The sequence below is a fragment of the Cygnus atratus genome, chromosome 9 (genome assembly GCF_013377495.2).
Source record: "Cygnus atratus isolate AKBS03 ecotype Queensland, Australia chromosome 9, CAtr_DNAZoo_HiC_assembly, whole genome shotgun sequence".
Classification (NCBI taxonomy): Eukaryota; Metazoa; Chordata; class Aves; order Anseriformes; family Anatidae; genus Cygnus; species Cygnus atratus.
Window position 1 is genome coordinate 16,988,616 of NC_066370.1, and position 16,553 is coordinate 17,005,168.

The window sequence follows — 16,553 nt, forward strand, 5'->3', positions numbered from 1 at the left end:
AATCTTGAAATAAGGGTGGATACTTCTACAGAATATTTTGAGCAATTGTCAGAAAGCTTGCTAGAGAAATAAAGTATATACATATAGAAAGTACCTCTACTGTGAAACAAAAAGAAAAAAAAATGGGGGAAAAATCTATTAGGAATCTTGAGCTACAACCAGAACTAAAGGTCTCTCTTTAAGAGTGAGAACCAGTCAGAACATGCATGTGCCACACTTGACAAGTTGAGAATAAATGCAGAATGAAGCAAAGCTCTTTGCCAGGTGTCAGCACACGCAGGAAGTATAAATCTGTTATCAGGGGAGTTTTACATGCCTACAGTCAGACCATGAAAAAACCACATGAGAGGGATTGTGGACAATGCAGCAGTGATGGTTAGAGTCCTGTCTTACGGATCTTGATTGAAATGCTGTGGGTAAATGCTTCTCTGTGAAAAATGCACATTCCCTGAAAGCAAAACATTAATAAAAGAAATACATTTTCACTAATCTTCTGAAAACCTGACAAGAAGGCTTGTGCTTCATCTTGCTTCTTTCAGCTGCTCTTTCTTTGGGGCAAACATTGCTTCACAGGATTTGTGGCTCTGGGACACACAACACGCTTATCCAGAAAGAATAGCCTGGAGTCTGCCAGCCCACAATTTCCAGACCTCCAAGTCAATTAACTTCCAACCACCACACTTCATTACCATTAAAGCATAATTGAGGAATGCGTATTAACCAAGAAACGGCTGTTTCTATGCTTCTACAAAAGCTTTATTTGTTTACAATAAGGAGCTTATTCTTCAAAGCACTTGTTTCTAATTTAAATCTCTCTTTCAACAGCAGGGTTTTTTTCCACTTTAAAAATTAATTCTGATGGGCTCATTTACGTGCTCTTTACCCAGTGTGCTTTTGCAAAATCTACTTAAAATTCACTACTTTTTCAATTTTTTTCAAGTTGATACCAACGTAGATCCCTAGATTTTTAGATAGTTGAAGATTTTGCATCTAGATGTTTTTTTTTTCTCAAGCTTGGGGTCCTGCTCTCAAGTCTTTAGAGGTCAAGGTCATCTCCCAGCACAGCCGAGGTGACAGGAGGGCAGACCGATGGCCCAGGACGCCTGCCCAAGCCAGGTGGCTGTAGCTCTGCACAGGACTTCCACAGCCTGCAGGGCAGCAGCCTCACAGTAAAAACCTCTTTATTTCTTTCCATAGCCTTGTGGCTTGGAGTTTTCACATTACCACTAATCCAGGTACCCAGCAAATACCATTGCTCCCTTCAACACCTTGACAGATTTAACAAGGCCCTGCCAGTGGTCAGTCACATCCTTCATCCACATCTAAAATTGGGGCACACTGCAGGGCAGGAAGGGAGCCTAACAAAACCACGGATCGGTACTTGCAGTCACAGCCATGCTGGAGAAGAGAGAGGGTGTACCAAGGCACCCCAGACCCCAGCCCTTCTCCACCTCACACAGGGTGGACGTTGTGGGTGAGCAGTCGCACAGATGAGTAACTCTCCCCTGTCAAGCCAGCAGCCCACCTTCTCCCATGTTGTCACCCACGCACCAAATTCAGATGATTTTTCCCCAGATCTTTCTGCCACGTTTGCCCATGATGTCTCAGCCACCCTACCCGGAGCTCAGTCAAGCTGACGGCCGCAGCCTTCCCTCTGGGCTGGCCAGCTCCTAAAATGGCTTCCGCCCACCCCTGCAGCCTCCTCCATGCTTGTCCCAGCTGGGCCCTGAGGATTTCTTTCTGGACTCAGCTGGACGGGCTCCTCACTGTCTTATCTTCTGTTTACCCAGCACTCCCCACACACACACACACACTCTTTTTGAAGAACCACATTAAAATCCCGTCTTTCCACACTCACGCCAGCTTAGAATTCAGGATTTAAATAGATTCTTTGGTTTTATATTAAATTTCTATGGCAGGCAATAAAACATTCAGTTTAAATTCCGATATCCATCTCCAGTTTCTCCAGGACTACTTTTGTTTCCACATTTTCTATTATGAAACTCTGAAACTTTAAAAAACATTTGTCTCTGGGATGATTCAGCTCCTTAAACCACACGTATCAAACACAATAAAAAATATCAGTGGGCATGAGTAAAGTAGTGTCCAATCAAACTTTTCTGAGCCTTTCAGAGGAATCCAGACATTGCAGACAAAACCCTCCCAGCTCAACTGATCTCCTAAATCATGATGCAATGGCTGTACAAATTCGTTCTAACACCAGGGACATGGAAGATGCTGAGAGCACAGGTTCAGATTCAGAAAACAAGAAACAAGTGTTGAGTAATTTGTGCTTTATGTGTAGGAATGGTGATACTCTAGTGTTGGTTACATTCCCAAAACTAAATGTATTTTCACGATAAAGAATATGGCTATGTTTGAAAGTAAACCATATGGATCTCAACAGGAGCCCTGCAGCTATTGCCTCTTTCCTGCCGGGCTTCTAGGATGGGAGAACAAGCATAGGGAGAGAGAAAGGAAAAGCTGGCATTTACTCATGCTGATATCTATTTTATCAATCCATTATTTGTTTGTTTTCCTTAGGCTTTCTGACAACCACTCCTTTTTCAAAATTATATCTTTTTGCTACTCTAAGTGACAATAAAGCCTCAAGTTGCTTTCTCTGATGATGAAGTGAAGAGGCTGCAATTCATACTGTCATCTGCTTTTTATCTGAATGCATACAAAGCAATGCTGTTAGGGTAAGTAACTACAGCTACTCTGCAAGTAATTTAAGAAACAGTAAAGGATAAGGTAAGACAAACAACTGCATAACATAAGAAGGGTAGTAAAAACAGAAAGCCAAATGAGGCCAAACAGGGAGCAAAAATTGGAAGCAGGAAGGCAGACCAAGCAAGAGAACACCTGAAGTGGATTTTGAAGATAAGATAGAGGCAGGAAAATGAGAGTAGAGTGATATGTGGGAAATAGGATGGCCAGTACATTTTTATATGTCTGCTTCACATCCATCATGCACCATTCAAATTTTGCTTGGAAGGGACCCCGGACCTTCCCAGTCCAGGTAAAACAGGGGAGCTAGAAAGCTTTCACAGGACTCACTGGCAAAGCTGAGCGTGTGGAGTAACCTTGAGATGTGAACCATAATTTAATCTGGCACATACAGTTTTCCCTACAGAGTATGAGTAGGTACTTAGCATGGATTACTACAGCATAAGAGTATCCAGATGTGTTTTTATGTCCAATTAGATGGCACTGGCATCACAGGTTACTGATTTCATAGATCTCTGCCTGTTAAACTGTGGTGCTTTAAACTACAAGATAGGCAGAGGTAACTAAAACAAACACAGCTGACAATGACTTTAGTCCTACAGAAGTTACTACCAGCTAATTGGTGTATAAAAATAACCTGTCATCTGCTAGCATACAGTATCCATTTTGTACCTCACACAGGAAAAAAACACACTCTCAATCTTGTCAAAAAAATCCTTTGTTAAATGTCAGTAACTGAGCTAGCAAAATGTTCAATGTCCACATTTGCTAAGTACTTAAGCACAACGCTCATAAAGGGCTTCAAGAAGTCATCAGTAGTGCCAAATCCTCTGTTGGTGGTGATATGCTAATTTATGCTGATAGATGTCATCAGCTATCTGTAATAAAGAATCCATTAAAGAACTGAAAAGAACAAATGAAGCTGAGTAAATTATTGAAGGATCTGCAGTAAACAATGCCAGATGACTACCTATCATGAAAAATATGTGTTCTTATGTTGCTGTCAACCACTGGGTTCATAAAAGAAAGAACTATTTATCAACACTTTGCGTTAGCTTGCTGCTGTCATTTGTCTTCCAGTCCTTGCTCCTTTCCTGGATTATGAAAAGCTCTCCACACCCGCTTAATGAAGCCATTCGTCTCCTTTCAGCTTAAGGGCAGAAATACTACTCATTTTAGTGGGTGAAACCCTCAACTTCTTGCCACGTGTCAATGACAGAGCTGCACAACAACAAACCTGTTTCCTCTCAGGAAACGTAATTATTTCAGATCGTATTAGCTGACTCTTTAGAAAGTTTCTCCCAAGAGCTTAACTCCTCCATCCACTAATATCCTGGGACAGATCAAATGACCTCTACACCTATCAACACAAACTGTGGTTTATTAGAAAGAATGTACAGATATTTTATCATGACACTTTTAATTTATAGACCTTGCTTCAAGTTCTTTCTCTCTTGATGCTGCTTCCTGCTAGCAATAAATGAGACCCAGTTCTAATTCTTCCCATTATATCTTTATTTAATAGTATGCACCAGGACAAATATACCAAGTGCTTGCAAACTGAAAACAAGAACAAAAGATTAACTCTTTGTAGGATGCAACCGTCTGAAAAGCATCTTCCAGTATAGTGATTGACCAAATCAAGAGGAAAGCAAAAAATCTTAAGACAAGTTAAGATGCATTCATTTGCAGAAACAATCATGCAAAGTCTTCCCTGAATCTGTACAGCAACATTTCCTACCGAGGAATAGCACAGAGCTGGTATGGAGGTGGCTTCATTGTACTTCCAAAAACAAACTTTGTGTTGACTTCTTTCACCCCATCGGGCAGGGTGAACCTGAATGCCCTCAACAGAGTGGAAAAGACAATAAAGAGCTCCAGCCTTGCCAAAAGCTCCCCCATACATACACGGCTCCCTGTGAAAAGACAGAAAAGGCAATCAGCCAAGGGATTTCTGTCAAAACTAGCTTTCTAATTTGCTTGCAGTTTTCAGGAAAAAACAGAAACAAACAAACAAACAACAACAACAACACAGCATCAATTCTCAAATAGGTAAGAGTTTTTTGTTTGCTTGCGTGTCTTCTGTGGACTAAGTCCTTTTCTCCTGTGATTAACCAATTGTCATTTAGTGATTCAAAATTGAAAGGCTGCTTTGTATTTCCACTCTGAAAGCTTCCATCTGTATTCACAGCAGGCAGACAGAACATTATAGAAATGATCACCAGGGCTGCATAGTTTATAGTTACAGGCTTAATAGCATTATGAATTTGGCTGCTACTACTTTGATAGTGAGTTCTCTCGTCCAAGAGAAAATGGATCTCTTCCAAGAAAAAAGTTTCTGTTTGTCATTCCTTCTCTTCCAACCTTTTCCACATACAATTGGACTTTTCTCTTCCTGGAGATCTTTACAATGGTAGAATAGATTTATATACTTATTTTAGATGCCTTCCCAATTCATGTTGAGGAATGAATGAATCCTAAGTTGTTGTCACATGGAGTAAATAAATTGCTGTTCTGTGCAATTACCTGTTGAGAATGGTAAGAATGCTTCTCTGTGTACAAAGTTTCCATCTTTATCCAGAAAGTGGCCTGGGTTGAACTGATCAGGTGTTTCCCATTTTTCAGGATCAGACAGAACAGAATCAATATTTACTAGAACTATGGTGTTCTGAAAAAAAAGGAGCACATTTGTCAAAATGTGTTGGTTTTCTTTTTCCTATTGCCATTGTATTTTTAATACTTAGCTTTCCAGTAACAGAATGAGTACCAATTTAACGTTACTCTATGATTTCTGCCATGCTAGGGTTGCTTTGAGCAGATCCATAAAAAAAGAACGAAAATGAAACTAAGGAAAAGCAGTGATAGGAGAATATATAGAAACAACCCTAACGTACGTTTCAGTTATAAAAGTTTTAAATATTTTAGTTTCATTGTAACATTTGCAAGATACTTCATTTAAAAGCTTGTGACATGAAAATAATTTCAAATTTCCAAGGTTTTCAGTAGAACTATTTTTTCTGGTTTTGGATGGCCTTTTTTCATAAGCTGCTAGGCCCTTTTGACAAGGGACTGACTTGAGACTGCTGGAAATTAATAAGCTTATTTGCAGTCTCCATTCACAAGATTTCTATTGTCAGAAGTCATGTTCTGAAAACCTACTAGTAGGACAAAGTATTTAGGACAATATACACAACTCCTTGCAAAAGGCTTGCTTTAGAGACAGTCATATCTTAGGGACAGCGCCAGAACTGGCAGGACCCAAGAGTACATGTCCCCAATCAGAAAAACCCTCAAAAGGATTTCTAAATTAAACTCATGTACCACATTGCTGCTGATATTGGCAGTTCTCAATCGCAGATGCTTTTCAACTAAATGAGCAACAAAGCAAAAGGACCTAAAACAGGACAGTGTTTTGGACAGGCAGTCATTTAAAACTTACACTAAAACAGTTTTAAAAACAACTATAATTGCACCAGGCCTCAAATATTCAAACATGCAGTATGCCTGTACCTTTGGAATAGGATATCCCAGCAGTTCTGTGTCCTTCACAGTCTGTCTGGGAAGTGCAATTAAGATGATATTACTGTATCGCTGGATCTCATGAATTACAGCATTTGTATAGGGCAACCTTTTTCTGTCCATGTAGCAAGCTAAATTGGAACGACCCAGAACAGCATCCAGCTCCTTCTGGACTTTCTCTGTAGAGGAATATTGAGCTTTAAATATACAACAATCTATAAGATCTGTTATCATATTTTTCCTATTGCGTTTTACAGTTATAATACCACCCAGCAAGATGAAAAAGATATTTTAAAAATAAGAATACCTTCAAATTCCCATTTGGCTGACCTAAATTAAATATTAATCATGTATTAAGAGATTAGTTTAGTAATTGAACAAGGACCGGTTTTCACTCAGAACTACATGGATTTTGATTGCCATCTGTAAATGGCAAAATTACTATTCTGTAATTACCTGCCTTGGGAAGCACTTACACAAAAGAGTTTTTTTCCCTCAAGGACACTTTATCATTATTATTATTTACAACCTGAATTGAAATTGTAATTTTTGATTAATTTCTGATCTGAAATGGTCTGGTCATTGCAAGTAGATCGATCCCATGCATCAAGAAATTTAAGATAGCTTTAATGTATCCTGAGAGGCTGAAAGACCATGTTGTGAAAATTCAGTATATGCTGTACAGTCTCAAATAGGTCTTTTGAAGAGCCATTAGGTAACAACAGTGGGAAATCTCTTCTCCTTACCACTTCAGCCATTGCCAACCTCCTTCTGCACCTGATACCCAGCTTAGACTGTCAAATAGGAGGCTTTCAGAGTGATTAATAATACATTTTAATCCTTATTATTCTGTGCACTCTGATTATTTCTTTCCATTGCCAACCTGTATCTTCTGTGAAAATCATTATTAAAAGCATAGAATTTCAAGCTACTCAGCCCAACCTTTATTTAATATCTGTTTATATGCAGATATCTATGTTGAAGATTCTAAGTTTCATATAATAACCACACAAATTAACAGCCTCCCACTGCATAGAATTGATTTCTGCTGCAAAGTACTTGGGAGCACATCAAGGAGCGGAAGTCATAGGTCAAAGAGGGTGACCCAAAGACTCTATCTTGTGGTCACTGGAAGTCTAATCAACTGGAATTGGAGGGGCAAGGGTGTAATATATCTCATCCTAGAGCAGACTCTTCCATCTGATTGGATGAATCACACCCTGCATTCTGAATCTTCTAGAAATGAAGCCTGAAATGACTAGCCTGTGTGTTAGCAAGGACACAGGAAGAAACAGACAATGCAGTTCACCTGATTCATATGCTACTATTTGAACTCCTATAATTTCTAAAAAGCTGCAGAACTGTTTGTGTGTGCTTACCTTGAACGTCAGGATAAACTACCATATAAAGCAATGCCCAACGTAAAGTGGTAGCTGTAGTTTCTGTACCAGCCAGAAAGAGGTCAAAAATAGCCTGAATCAAGTTTTCCTTGTCATATGTAGCATCAGCATCTCTTTCAGTCTGCAAATATGAATTGCAAAGATCAAATTAAGGCACACAAAAGAGAAGCAAAGCACTCTGCATCAGAGGAATATTTATTGATACTATTCAAAATGAAAAATAAATAAATGAATAAATAAAGGGCTAGAAAAGAAAACTTCTTCAATAATACATTTTCTAATATTCTCCACTGTATTTGTAAATTTATTCTATCCACATGCACATTTGGTTCTTCAGCCATGACAAATTTATGTAATCACATATGCTTTCTAATCTTGATACAAATCCTATCATAATTGTTATTCCTAGTTGTATCTTAATCATATGATGATCTGCTATTATTGTGGCTATAATCTACCCACAAATCTACTCACATTATTACTTCATCCTCCTCCTGCCATCTCACAGTTTCAGTTGTTGGTTGTTTTTTTTGTTTGTTTGTTTGTTTTTTAATTCATCCACCTATAAGCTTTTCTAGGGGGAAATTGTATATTTCCCTAATTGATACTAGACACCATTATAATCAAAGGAGCACTTAAAATCCCTAGTTGTTAGTGGAGCCTAAAAGGAGAACAGAGATACTCACTTTAGCTATCTGATCCAAATAATAACCAATAAAATTTTGACTTTCATCTGCTTTTCCTTTTTCTTTGTAGCTTTCAATTTCCTCTGCTAACAGAGTTCTCATAAAATTTACACTGGAAAAAGTCTTCTTACATGGTGTTAGAAAACGGTCTGCAAACCAGGGAATCTGATCATGTACCTGTGAAAGAGAGATTTTAGATATGTGGTATTCAGCAAACTAAATTTGAATACTAATATAGGCTTGTGGGTAGTGGAAGAAGAGAATGAAAGACTGATGACTGTATCTTCACCACTACGCTGAAAAGCTAATTCCTGTCCAGTGATCCATTAAAGACTTTCTTAGTACTATTTTTCCCTGGAGCAGAATTTCCCTTAGTTTTATGCTATAGATATTTTTTTTGTGGTGTACGAAGAATAGATGAGGTTCCTCTGAACTTCAATAGCAAAGACCTCATATAAAAAATATCCTTGTTCTCAGCCTAGCATACATATCATTTCTCTCTGAGTGTTAAAAAAAAAAAAAAAAAAAGCTGATTTCCTTTCCTTGACACATCTGCTAAACTGAAAATAGAAATATCCAAACCCAGTTGTTCAGTAGTTTTAGTATCTTACTGTAGGATACTGAATGCATGGGGATTTTACTCAGATACATTTTTTCCCAGAAAAGAAGTGCAGTTAGTCAAACACATCACATGTGTTATATGCAAAACAACTTTACAGAGCAGAAACATACAGAGCCGCATGGATTCCCTGCTGTTTATTCACATTCTTTCGCTTAAACCATTATAAAACAACATCTCAGTAGAGGAGAGGAAAAACGACTTTTATATTAATTCCAATCCTCTACTTCATTTCCCTTTCTCTTTTTCACCTTTTACAGATTGCATCATGTCATTCCACTCTACACAGCAGAACTGCCCTGCTTAAGTTACGTGTTAAGTCGTAATTCTTGGGCTCACCTTTTTTAATGGCAGCTGCATTACAAACCTATGCCTTCCCATAAGCCTGCTTATATTCCTGGCTTTCATTTCTTCCTCATCCTACTGCACAATTTTGCTTAAAACTATCTGTCTGCTTACTAGGAAAATGGATTAGTACAGGTGATTATTAAAGGATTGTACACCACTATGAAAGCACTGTGGAGAGCAGGACAGAATGCAATACTAGGCTAGAATGTTTTGGTTAGCTGTGGACACTATTAAGAGCTTTAAGAAGAGCTTATACAAATATCTCCTGAAAGCAGTTTGGAAGTAGCTGATCCTGTGTTTACCCTTCTTAGAAGATAACTTAGGAGTCATTACACCCGCATCTTCTGGGAGAAAAAGTCTTTTGATTATTTTTCTTAACCAGAAGTATCAAATTAATCCTCAAGTTCTCTTAGACCTCAGTTACAGCAATTTTCAGTTAGCAAGAGATGGTGAAAAATCACGTAAGATGTAAAGCCAGTTGCGTTCCAGCAAGCTCTGCAGGAGCAGGTGCCTTGTACACTGGTAGAATGACTACTTAACTATATACAGCACAGTGAGTCCCATTTGTTAATGGTTAGTGATAAAACTGCCCTGGTTTGAGACAATCTGTTCCACTGTTTTTGCAGCTGCAGTCACAACTTCACACAGAAGCATGATAGCAAATTTTCTCTCCAATGAATCAGATGGTAGGTTAGGAGCCACTGTCTTGCCAAAAGTTATAGGAAGAAGCTACCATTAAGCAATTACATGGTACTTTTGTTATCCTTGTGCAAAACAGTTGCTCTGCTTAAGTTTCTACAAGGTTAGCTAACAGTAGCAAAGGAAGTAGTCAAGACCCATGTTACTCTTTTGATAGTAGTTGACAGTCATATGATTTCAGGTAGTGAAGAAAGCCACTTTGTCAGAATTTAAGGTTAAGCTTTTTTTCAGAGCTTTTCAGGTATTTTTGCTTATATTTTGCTGCTGTGTTTCAAACACTGGAGCTGTACAGGTAGCACTTTTGTGAGAAAGACCTTCGTACATCTCTCAGTCATGTAACGAGCCTATGTGCTTCCATCCCAGTCCACCAGAACTGGGAAATTTCGATGCTATGATAAGGCATAAGCAACTGAAATCAGTTTTAAACTAGTCATCTGGAAGTACTGTTCTGATGCATACTCCAGCGACTCCAGGTGCATTAGTATTCATTTTTGTTATAAAAGTAACCAGCAAGTTGCCTTTCATTGTCTAGCTGTATAAAATAACCAAAAAAAAAAAATTCCTCACATAAAAACAGCTGCTGTTCATAAATGCTGATATATCATCAACAGCTTCAATCAAGCGGCGAAAATTTTCATCTTCTATAGAGAAGCGATGTCCCAAAATCAGAGCACAAATCACATTTGAGACAGCATGAACAATGGGCATCGTGGGGTCCAGAGGTTTTCCTGTCAACACAGTGAACAGTATTCACCAATAACACTTATTTTTCCAGCTTTTTGCACTGAATAGAGAGATGATGAAATAACATTTTATCAGACTCTTCTGACATTAGTTAGATTAGTGGATGGAAAATTGCAATTTATCAGCAAAAGACGTGAGTAAAAAGTAACTTCAGACACCCAAAGTTTTTTTGTTGATTACCAAAAAAAGGCAAGACTGCTGGTGGGAATGGGATTTGTAGTGGTAATAATAAAAACACCCAGGTTTCAGAGAACCTTGGCATCAGCAGATCTCACGTTTGGCTATAATTGGTACAAAAAAGGTCAGCCAAGATAGCATATGAATAAGCAGCTGAATCAAAAGGAGAACCATCCTTTATTCTCTGCTCACATCCTTTGTATGTGAATAACAGAATAATTGAGCAAACCTACCGATGCTCCCCGTTTTTCAGCAGCGCAATTTAAACAAACTTCCTCTCTTACTGAGGAAGTTACCCCAGCTATGTGAGTTGAGCTTGTTCCACTGCACTTGCCAGAGCAGAGCCATGGGGTTCTGCAGCCTTGGCCAAAGCTTTGAATACTTCATGCCTTGTTTTCTTTTCTGTAGAGGGATATAGGGTGCTGTGAGATCCGTTTTGTTACTGTTTGCTGTTACCCTGAGAAATACCAACACTTACAGACAGGAACCATGGAGCCTCAGTTCTAAATTCATCCTGTGGGGTGGTTTCACAGGTAGCACTTCAAGGAAATGCTTCCCACAGATCGTACAATTCAGACCTTTGAGACTCAGCTCCGCATGTACAATTCTAATCCACTTTTGTAACCAAATAAATAATTTCAAAAGCTACCAATGATCCATTCTTCAGCAAAAACACTACCGCACATACTGACCCGAATGCTGAGCACAGGCACATACCATTTGTTTCCCGCAAGTATTCCACCAGGCGACAGGCTTCCTCTTGTATTTGACAATCCTGGTCTTTTTTCCCTACTCCCATTTTCCTCATTGTTGCAAGTCCAAAACGCCTCTGTTGCTTCCAAAGATGACCGTTAGAGAACATAACACCTGGAATCATAATTAATTAATGTTGTTAATGCTGTATGAATTAATAAATACATACAGTTAATGTTTCAAAGAAGTTTCTCTGTCAAGTTAATTTTTGTCAGCAGTCCTGGAGCATGCCTCTGTCTTTTCTCTTTTCCTCTTTTCTTCTAGTCTACAATCTACTACCTGTATAGAAAATCTTACTATAGCTGTATTCTGCCATTATTGTTCCAATAGAACCCAAAAAGCAATGTTTCATAAAACTTTGAGAAAATATTGACCTTTTTTTCCACCATAAATTAAGCACTCTGAGACTCTGAATCAGTTTCCAAAACCAGGGTTAGAATACCTTAGAAGAATCTGTGAAAATAATAGTTACCCTTTCCATGAGTCAACATTTCGAAGGCTAAGTTTTGTGGCCTTCCAGCAACCTCTTCAGCATGGGCAGTCATACCCTCCTTCACTGCCTGGTACCCTTGCAGGACAACCACAGGCGTGTTTGCAAGCCATAAGGTGAAGATATTACCATGAAGTTTGCTCATCTGTAGAACAAAGCAGTATCAGAACAACATGGATGAGAACCATCACATTTAAATCAAAGAAGGTGAAACAGTTCTTCACCCTTGACAGATTCCCCAAGGGCACTGGACCTTAAGAAGAGAGCATCAAATTAATTCTTACACCTAATATAGCTTGCAGCCAGGTTTCTATGTAAACTTTCATTTACTAAAGATCAGAATGTTCCTAAAACGTCAAACAGACAATATTGCAATAAATAACATCAGACGTTGGCATGTCTTACAATTCAAACTCATTGCAGATGAATTCCTTCGTGTTTGTAAGATGACAACATTAGATAATGAGTTTTAGGAGAATCATCTACTGTTCCCCCTTGTGTAGTAAGTGCAGCAAGAGCAGCTGAGGAGGTGGGGAAAGCAGGAATCACCTCCTTTTTAGCTCAGCTGCGGTAGCCCTGTGTCTCCAGCACAGTGCACACAGCCATCACTAACAGAGGTAGGCAGGAGAGCCCTTTCCCTGGCTGAAGAACTGGAAGCTGGAATAGTAAGAGAACACAAGGCTGAGGGAAAGGCAACAGTGCTTAGGTCAAAGTAGGAAGTCTGTGGGGTGGAATAGGCTGGAAGGAGTGAGGAGCTGTCAAAATATTCCAAGAAGTCTACTGCAGGACTAGAGGAGAGCAAAATTGTGCTGCCTGTGAGCAATCAAGAGGGAACAGATATACACATTGTGCAAAGATTTATATGCATGTGCTTGCATATTTGGTATTTATCTAAGGTTGAATTACATTTTTGGAGGGAAAAATTTGCAGCTTTTGAAATCTTGAGATAAGCAATACTACTCTTCAGGTTTGGGAGGTCAGAAATAGAAGAAAATACAAGAGACATGCAGCATCTATAATTTTATGTTGAGCAGTCACACTACTTTGCCTTGAAATGTGCAACTCAGGAGAACTATCAGGATGGGGAAGAACCAGAGAAAAGGAAGCTTGAGAAAAAACTAAAATTGAGGTACTATTACTCATACATAAGCATTAAATATAAGCATTAAATATTTAATATATACACTAGAAATATAAAACAATAGGATAAAAATTCTTGAAGTGCTCTGCATTACAACTGGACTTAGAAAAGAGTTCATTTTGAGTGTAGGCACGTAATGAATTAGTTCAGCTATTTAAAAGCTCAATCAGGCTCAGCAGACTGAAGTTTCTTCTGAAAATCTGACCAAATTGTATATGAGCTAAAATTTTAATCTAAGCTCTTTTGAAAAAATCTGTTGAATAAGCATTAAAAAAATCCTTTCTACACTGAAAACACATAAGCACTCAATAGCTATTTCATGGGGTATTTAGAAATTGCCAGTGCAAAAAGAACCAAAACACAGACATATGAAAGCCTTCACAAAATGTAAGTCTGTTCTTTACAATGCTTTTCCAATTTGTAAGGCAGGAATATTAGTATTGTTTTGTTCACGTACACTTAAGGTTTTAATGACATGGTTCCTTAGTAAGCCAAAAATTTCAGAAGAACAACCATATTTAACTTGTCCCCATAGATTTTCATGTCTACACAATACAGAATAAATCTCTCCCTAGCACTCAAAAGAAAACTATGTTAACAAAAGCATACATTCATTCTTCAGTCAGTCTATGAGTCTATTACTTAGTTGCCCAAAAATACGTACTTTTTTAAGGATGTCATGATGAATTCGGAACTTCATCTGCAGCAGATTTCCAAAGAGGGGGTATGGAGTTGGTCCAGGAGGAAGTTGTCTTCGCTTCCATTGCAGTTTCAGAAACTCTACAAACAGCAGAGATGCAGCAAAAAATACAAGCCCTACACTTACTGTTAACATTTCAGTTCTGATTTCCAAGGCTACCTTGTCTCTGGAAACCTGCTATATAGCGAGAGATCCATTTTTATCTTGTTTTGCTGGTACCTCCCTATGAAGAAAAAGATGTTTAGGCTTATGTCTCTCTTAGTCCTTCCCTCTTTATCACTTTCCTTTACTTTCTGATCCCAGAGAATGAAGTGTTCTTATTTTTAAGTATATAAGACATTGCTCCATTACATTACAGCTACAAATCTGGCAAGTGTTAGTTCTTCAAGGAAAACCAAATGCAGGTTAATTATTTGCTTCCTTGTGCCAAGACAGTTGCTGTGACAAAAATCCCTGCCCACAGTACTGGTTTCATAAAGGGCCTCTTGCAAGAAGAGGGAGAGCCAACAGAATTTTCTGAGGACTAGCTACACACCCAGGGAGAGGTTGATGAGATCCCTCTGAGCCTCCTCTTCTCTAGGCTATAGAGTCCCAGCTCCTAGCCTTTCAGAGAGGTGAAATTCTCCAGCCTGTCAAGGTCCCTCTGGACAACAGCACAACCCTCTTATGTATCCACCGCTCCCCTCAGTTTTGTGTTGTTGGCAAGCTTGCCGAGGGTACGCTCTGGCCCATCATCCAGACCGTTAATGAAGACATTAAACAGGCCCAGAACCAGTGCTGACCCCCAGGGCACTCCGCTAGTTACGACCTCCAACTAGACATTGCACCACTGACCACTACCCTCTGGGCCCAGCCAGTTTTCAATCCACCCCACTGCCTGCCCACCCAACCCATATTTCAACAGCCTGTCTATGAAAACCTTACGTTGGACAGTATCAAAGGCCTTACCGAGGTCCACAAAGACGATATCCACTGCTCTCTCCTCACCCATCAGGCTGATCATTTCGTTGCAGAGGCTCCTCACATTGGTCAAACGTGACTTCCCCTTGGAAGCATTTGGCTTCATAAACAAACAAGATCAAGACATTCAAATTGGTAAATTAATATCGTAGTAATATAGTAAAAATATAAGCAAACTTTAAATCCCAAGCTAATCTTTATTACAGATCATTGTATTATTGAAAATACGAGGGTGGGTCAGTAGACTGTACATGAAAAATTAAATCCCTTTGTTGACCAGCTTAAAGTTAGCTATAAGCCTTTTTGAAATACTCGGATTAGATGTTTATGAAAGCTATTCACTACTTATTACATTGTACTTTATTAAAGATAAGATTGCTTATATGTAGCAACTCCTAGCACAATGAAGTGTTTGCCCACTGGTTTGCACAGGTCAAACACATGCTTAAATTTTGCTGACTTAGCTCTATTGGTGTGAAGTGTGAAAAATATTTGCTTCTATGCTGATGTTGCTGCACGGCTGAAATCCCTTCTGTGGACAGGATCACACTGACAGACATTTGTTAGTTTATGCTTTGGAGATGCACCACCATCATGTTGGCAGAAAGGCTCTAATAGAACAGGTTAAGGAGTTCCTCGGGTTGAACAGGACAGAAGTAGCAGAGGTTTGACTGCAGCATTGATCTGCCTCTGAAACAAGAACAACAGATGTTATAGCCATGGGTGTGTATGCACACATACACTAAGACTCCTCAATCCCATAATTAATAAGGAATTTAAAACCTTACCAGACAGAGCCGGACTGGGCTTGGAAAGAAACTCATGTGATGTTCACTGCATTGCTAACTCTTGGGACATGAAAGGCAGACCCAGGACCATTGCAACATCCTTCACTGACAGGTGACTCCAATTAAACATTATCGTCTCCCCTTTCTACTGTTTTCTTATTTTTCTTGCACTGATTTCTCTTCACATTCTTGTATGTTGTTAAATTTCAGGTACATTTTCTCTTCTTCTTAACCGTTTTTCTCAGCATTACAATTATTTGAAAGACCAGGCTGCTTTGCAATTAGGAGTAGTACTAACTACACGGACATCAGTGTGTGAATAGTGTCTGAAAATTTATGTAGAAAAATACTAGGTATGGTAACAATTACGTGAAAGACTAGTAGTGCTTGGGATAGAAATTAGGAACCAGATTGCCTGATACAACATGCTGTGGCTGTCAAAGACACATGCACAAAATTTTCTTTACTGTCCCACTATGACTACAGAGCAGAAGTTTCTAAGGGTTCAAGATTTGTAGGTCTATTTAAAAAGATAAAGTCAAATGGACCATGTTACTTTGAGTGAAAACTCCTCCAGTGCTAGCTAGTTTCTTCCTTTATCTAGCACATTCCCTTTTGCCTACCAGAGTTCTTACTTTCTCATTTTGGAAATAAAATTCTGATATCTCACTACCAGCAGCAGAAATAACACGATCCAGACAAGCAGCTTTCGCGTGCGTTCTCCTGACCCCACTAGGTCCATAGACAACTTCTAAGGTGTGGTGAAAGATGACTAAGAAATGCAGATTCATAAATGCTA

The 16,553-nt window shown here is 38.9% G+C and overlaps 1 protein-coding gene across 1 annotated transcript; it reads right to left on the reverse strand.

Annotated features, from left to right (window-relative positions):
- Nucleotides 1-4,467: 4,467 nt before the first annotated feature.
- Nucleotides 4,468-15,021, reverse strand: LOC118247125 (cytochrome P450 2C25-like). Its single transcript, XM_035544871.1, has 10 exons — nt 14,955-15,021; nt 13,971-14,229; nt 12,148-12,310; nt 11,640-11,789; nt 10,569-10,729; nt 8,336-8,512; nt 7,629-7,770; nt 6,241-6,428; nt 5,257-5,398; nt 4,468-4,646 (listed from the first exon to the last, which is right to left on the reverse strand). The coding sequence occupies exons 2-10, from the start codon at nt 14,139-14,141 to the stop codon at nt 4,468-4,470; spliced, it is 1,473 nt and encodes a 490-aa protein (XP_035400764.1). The 5' UTR covers nt 14,142-14,229; nt 14,955-15,021.
- Nucleotides 15,022-16,553: the final 1,532 nt, after the last annotated feature.

What these genes read in the sequence shown, in the direction of transcription:
- LOC118247125 (XM_035544871.1), bottom strand. Translation starts at nt 14,141, where the DNA reads ATGTTAACAGTAAGTGTAGGGCTTGTATTTTTTGCTGCATCTCTGCTG. An exon ending in ATCATGACATCCTTAAAAAA is followed by an intron (nt 12,311 to 13,970) that starts GTACGTATTTTT and finishes TTTGTTCTACAG; the next exon opens with ATGAGCAAACTTCATGGTAA. An exon ending in ATTTGGATCAGATAGCTAAA is followed by an intron (nt 7,771 to 8,335) that starts GTGAGTATCTCT and finishes TCATATTTGCAG; the next exon opens with ACTGAAAGAGATGCTGATGC.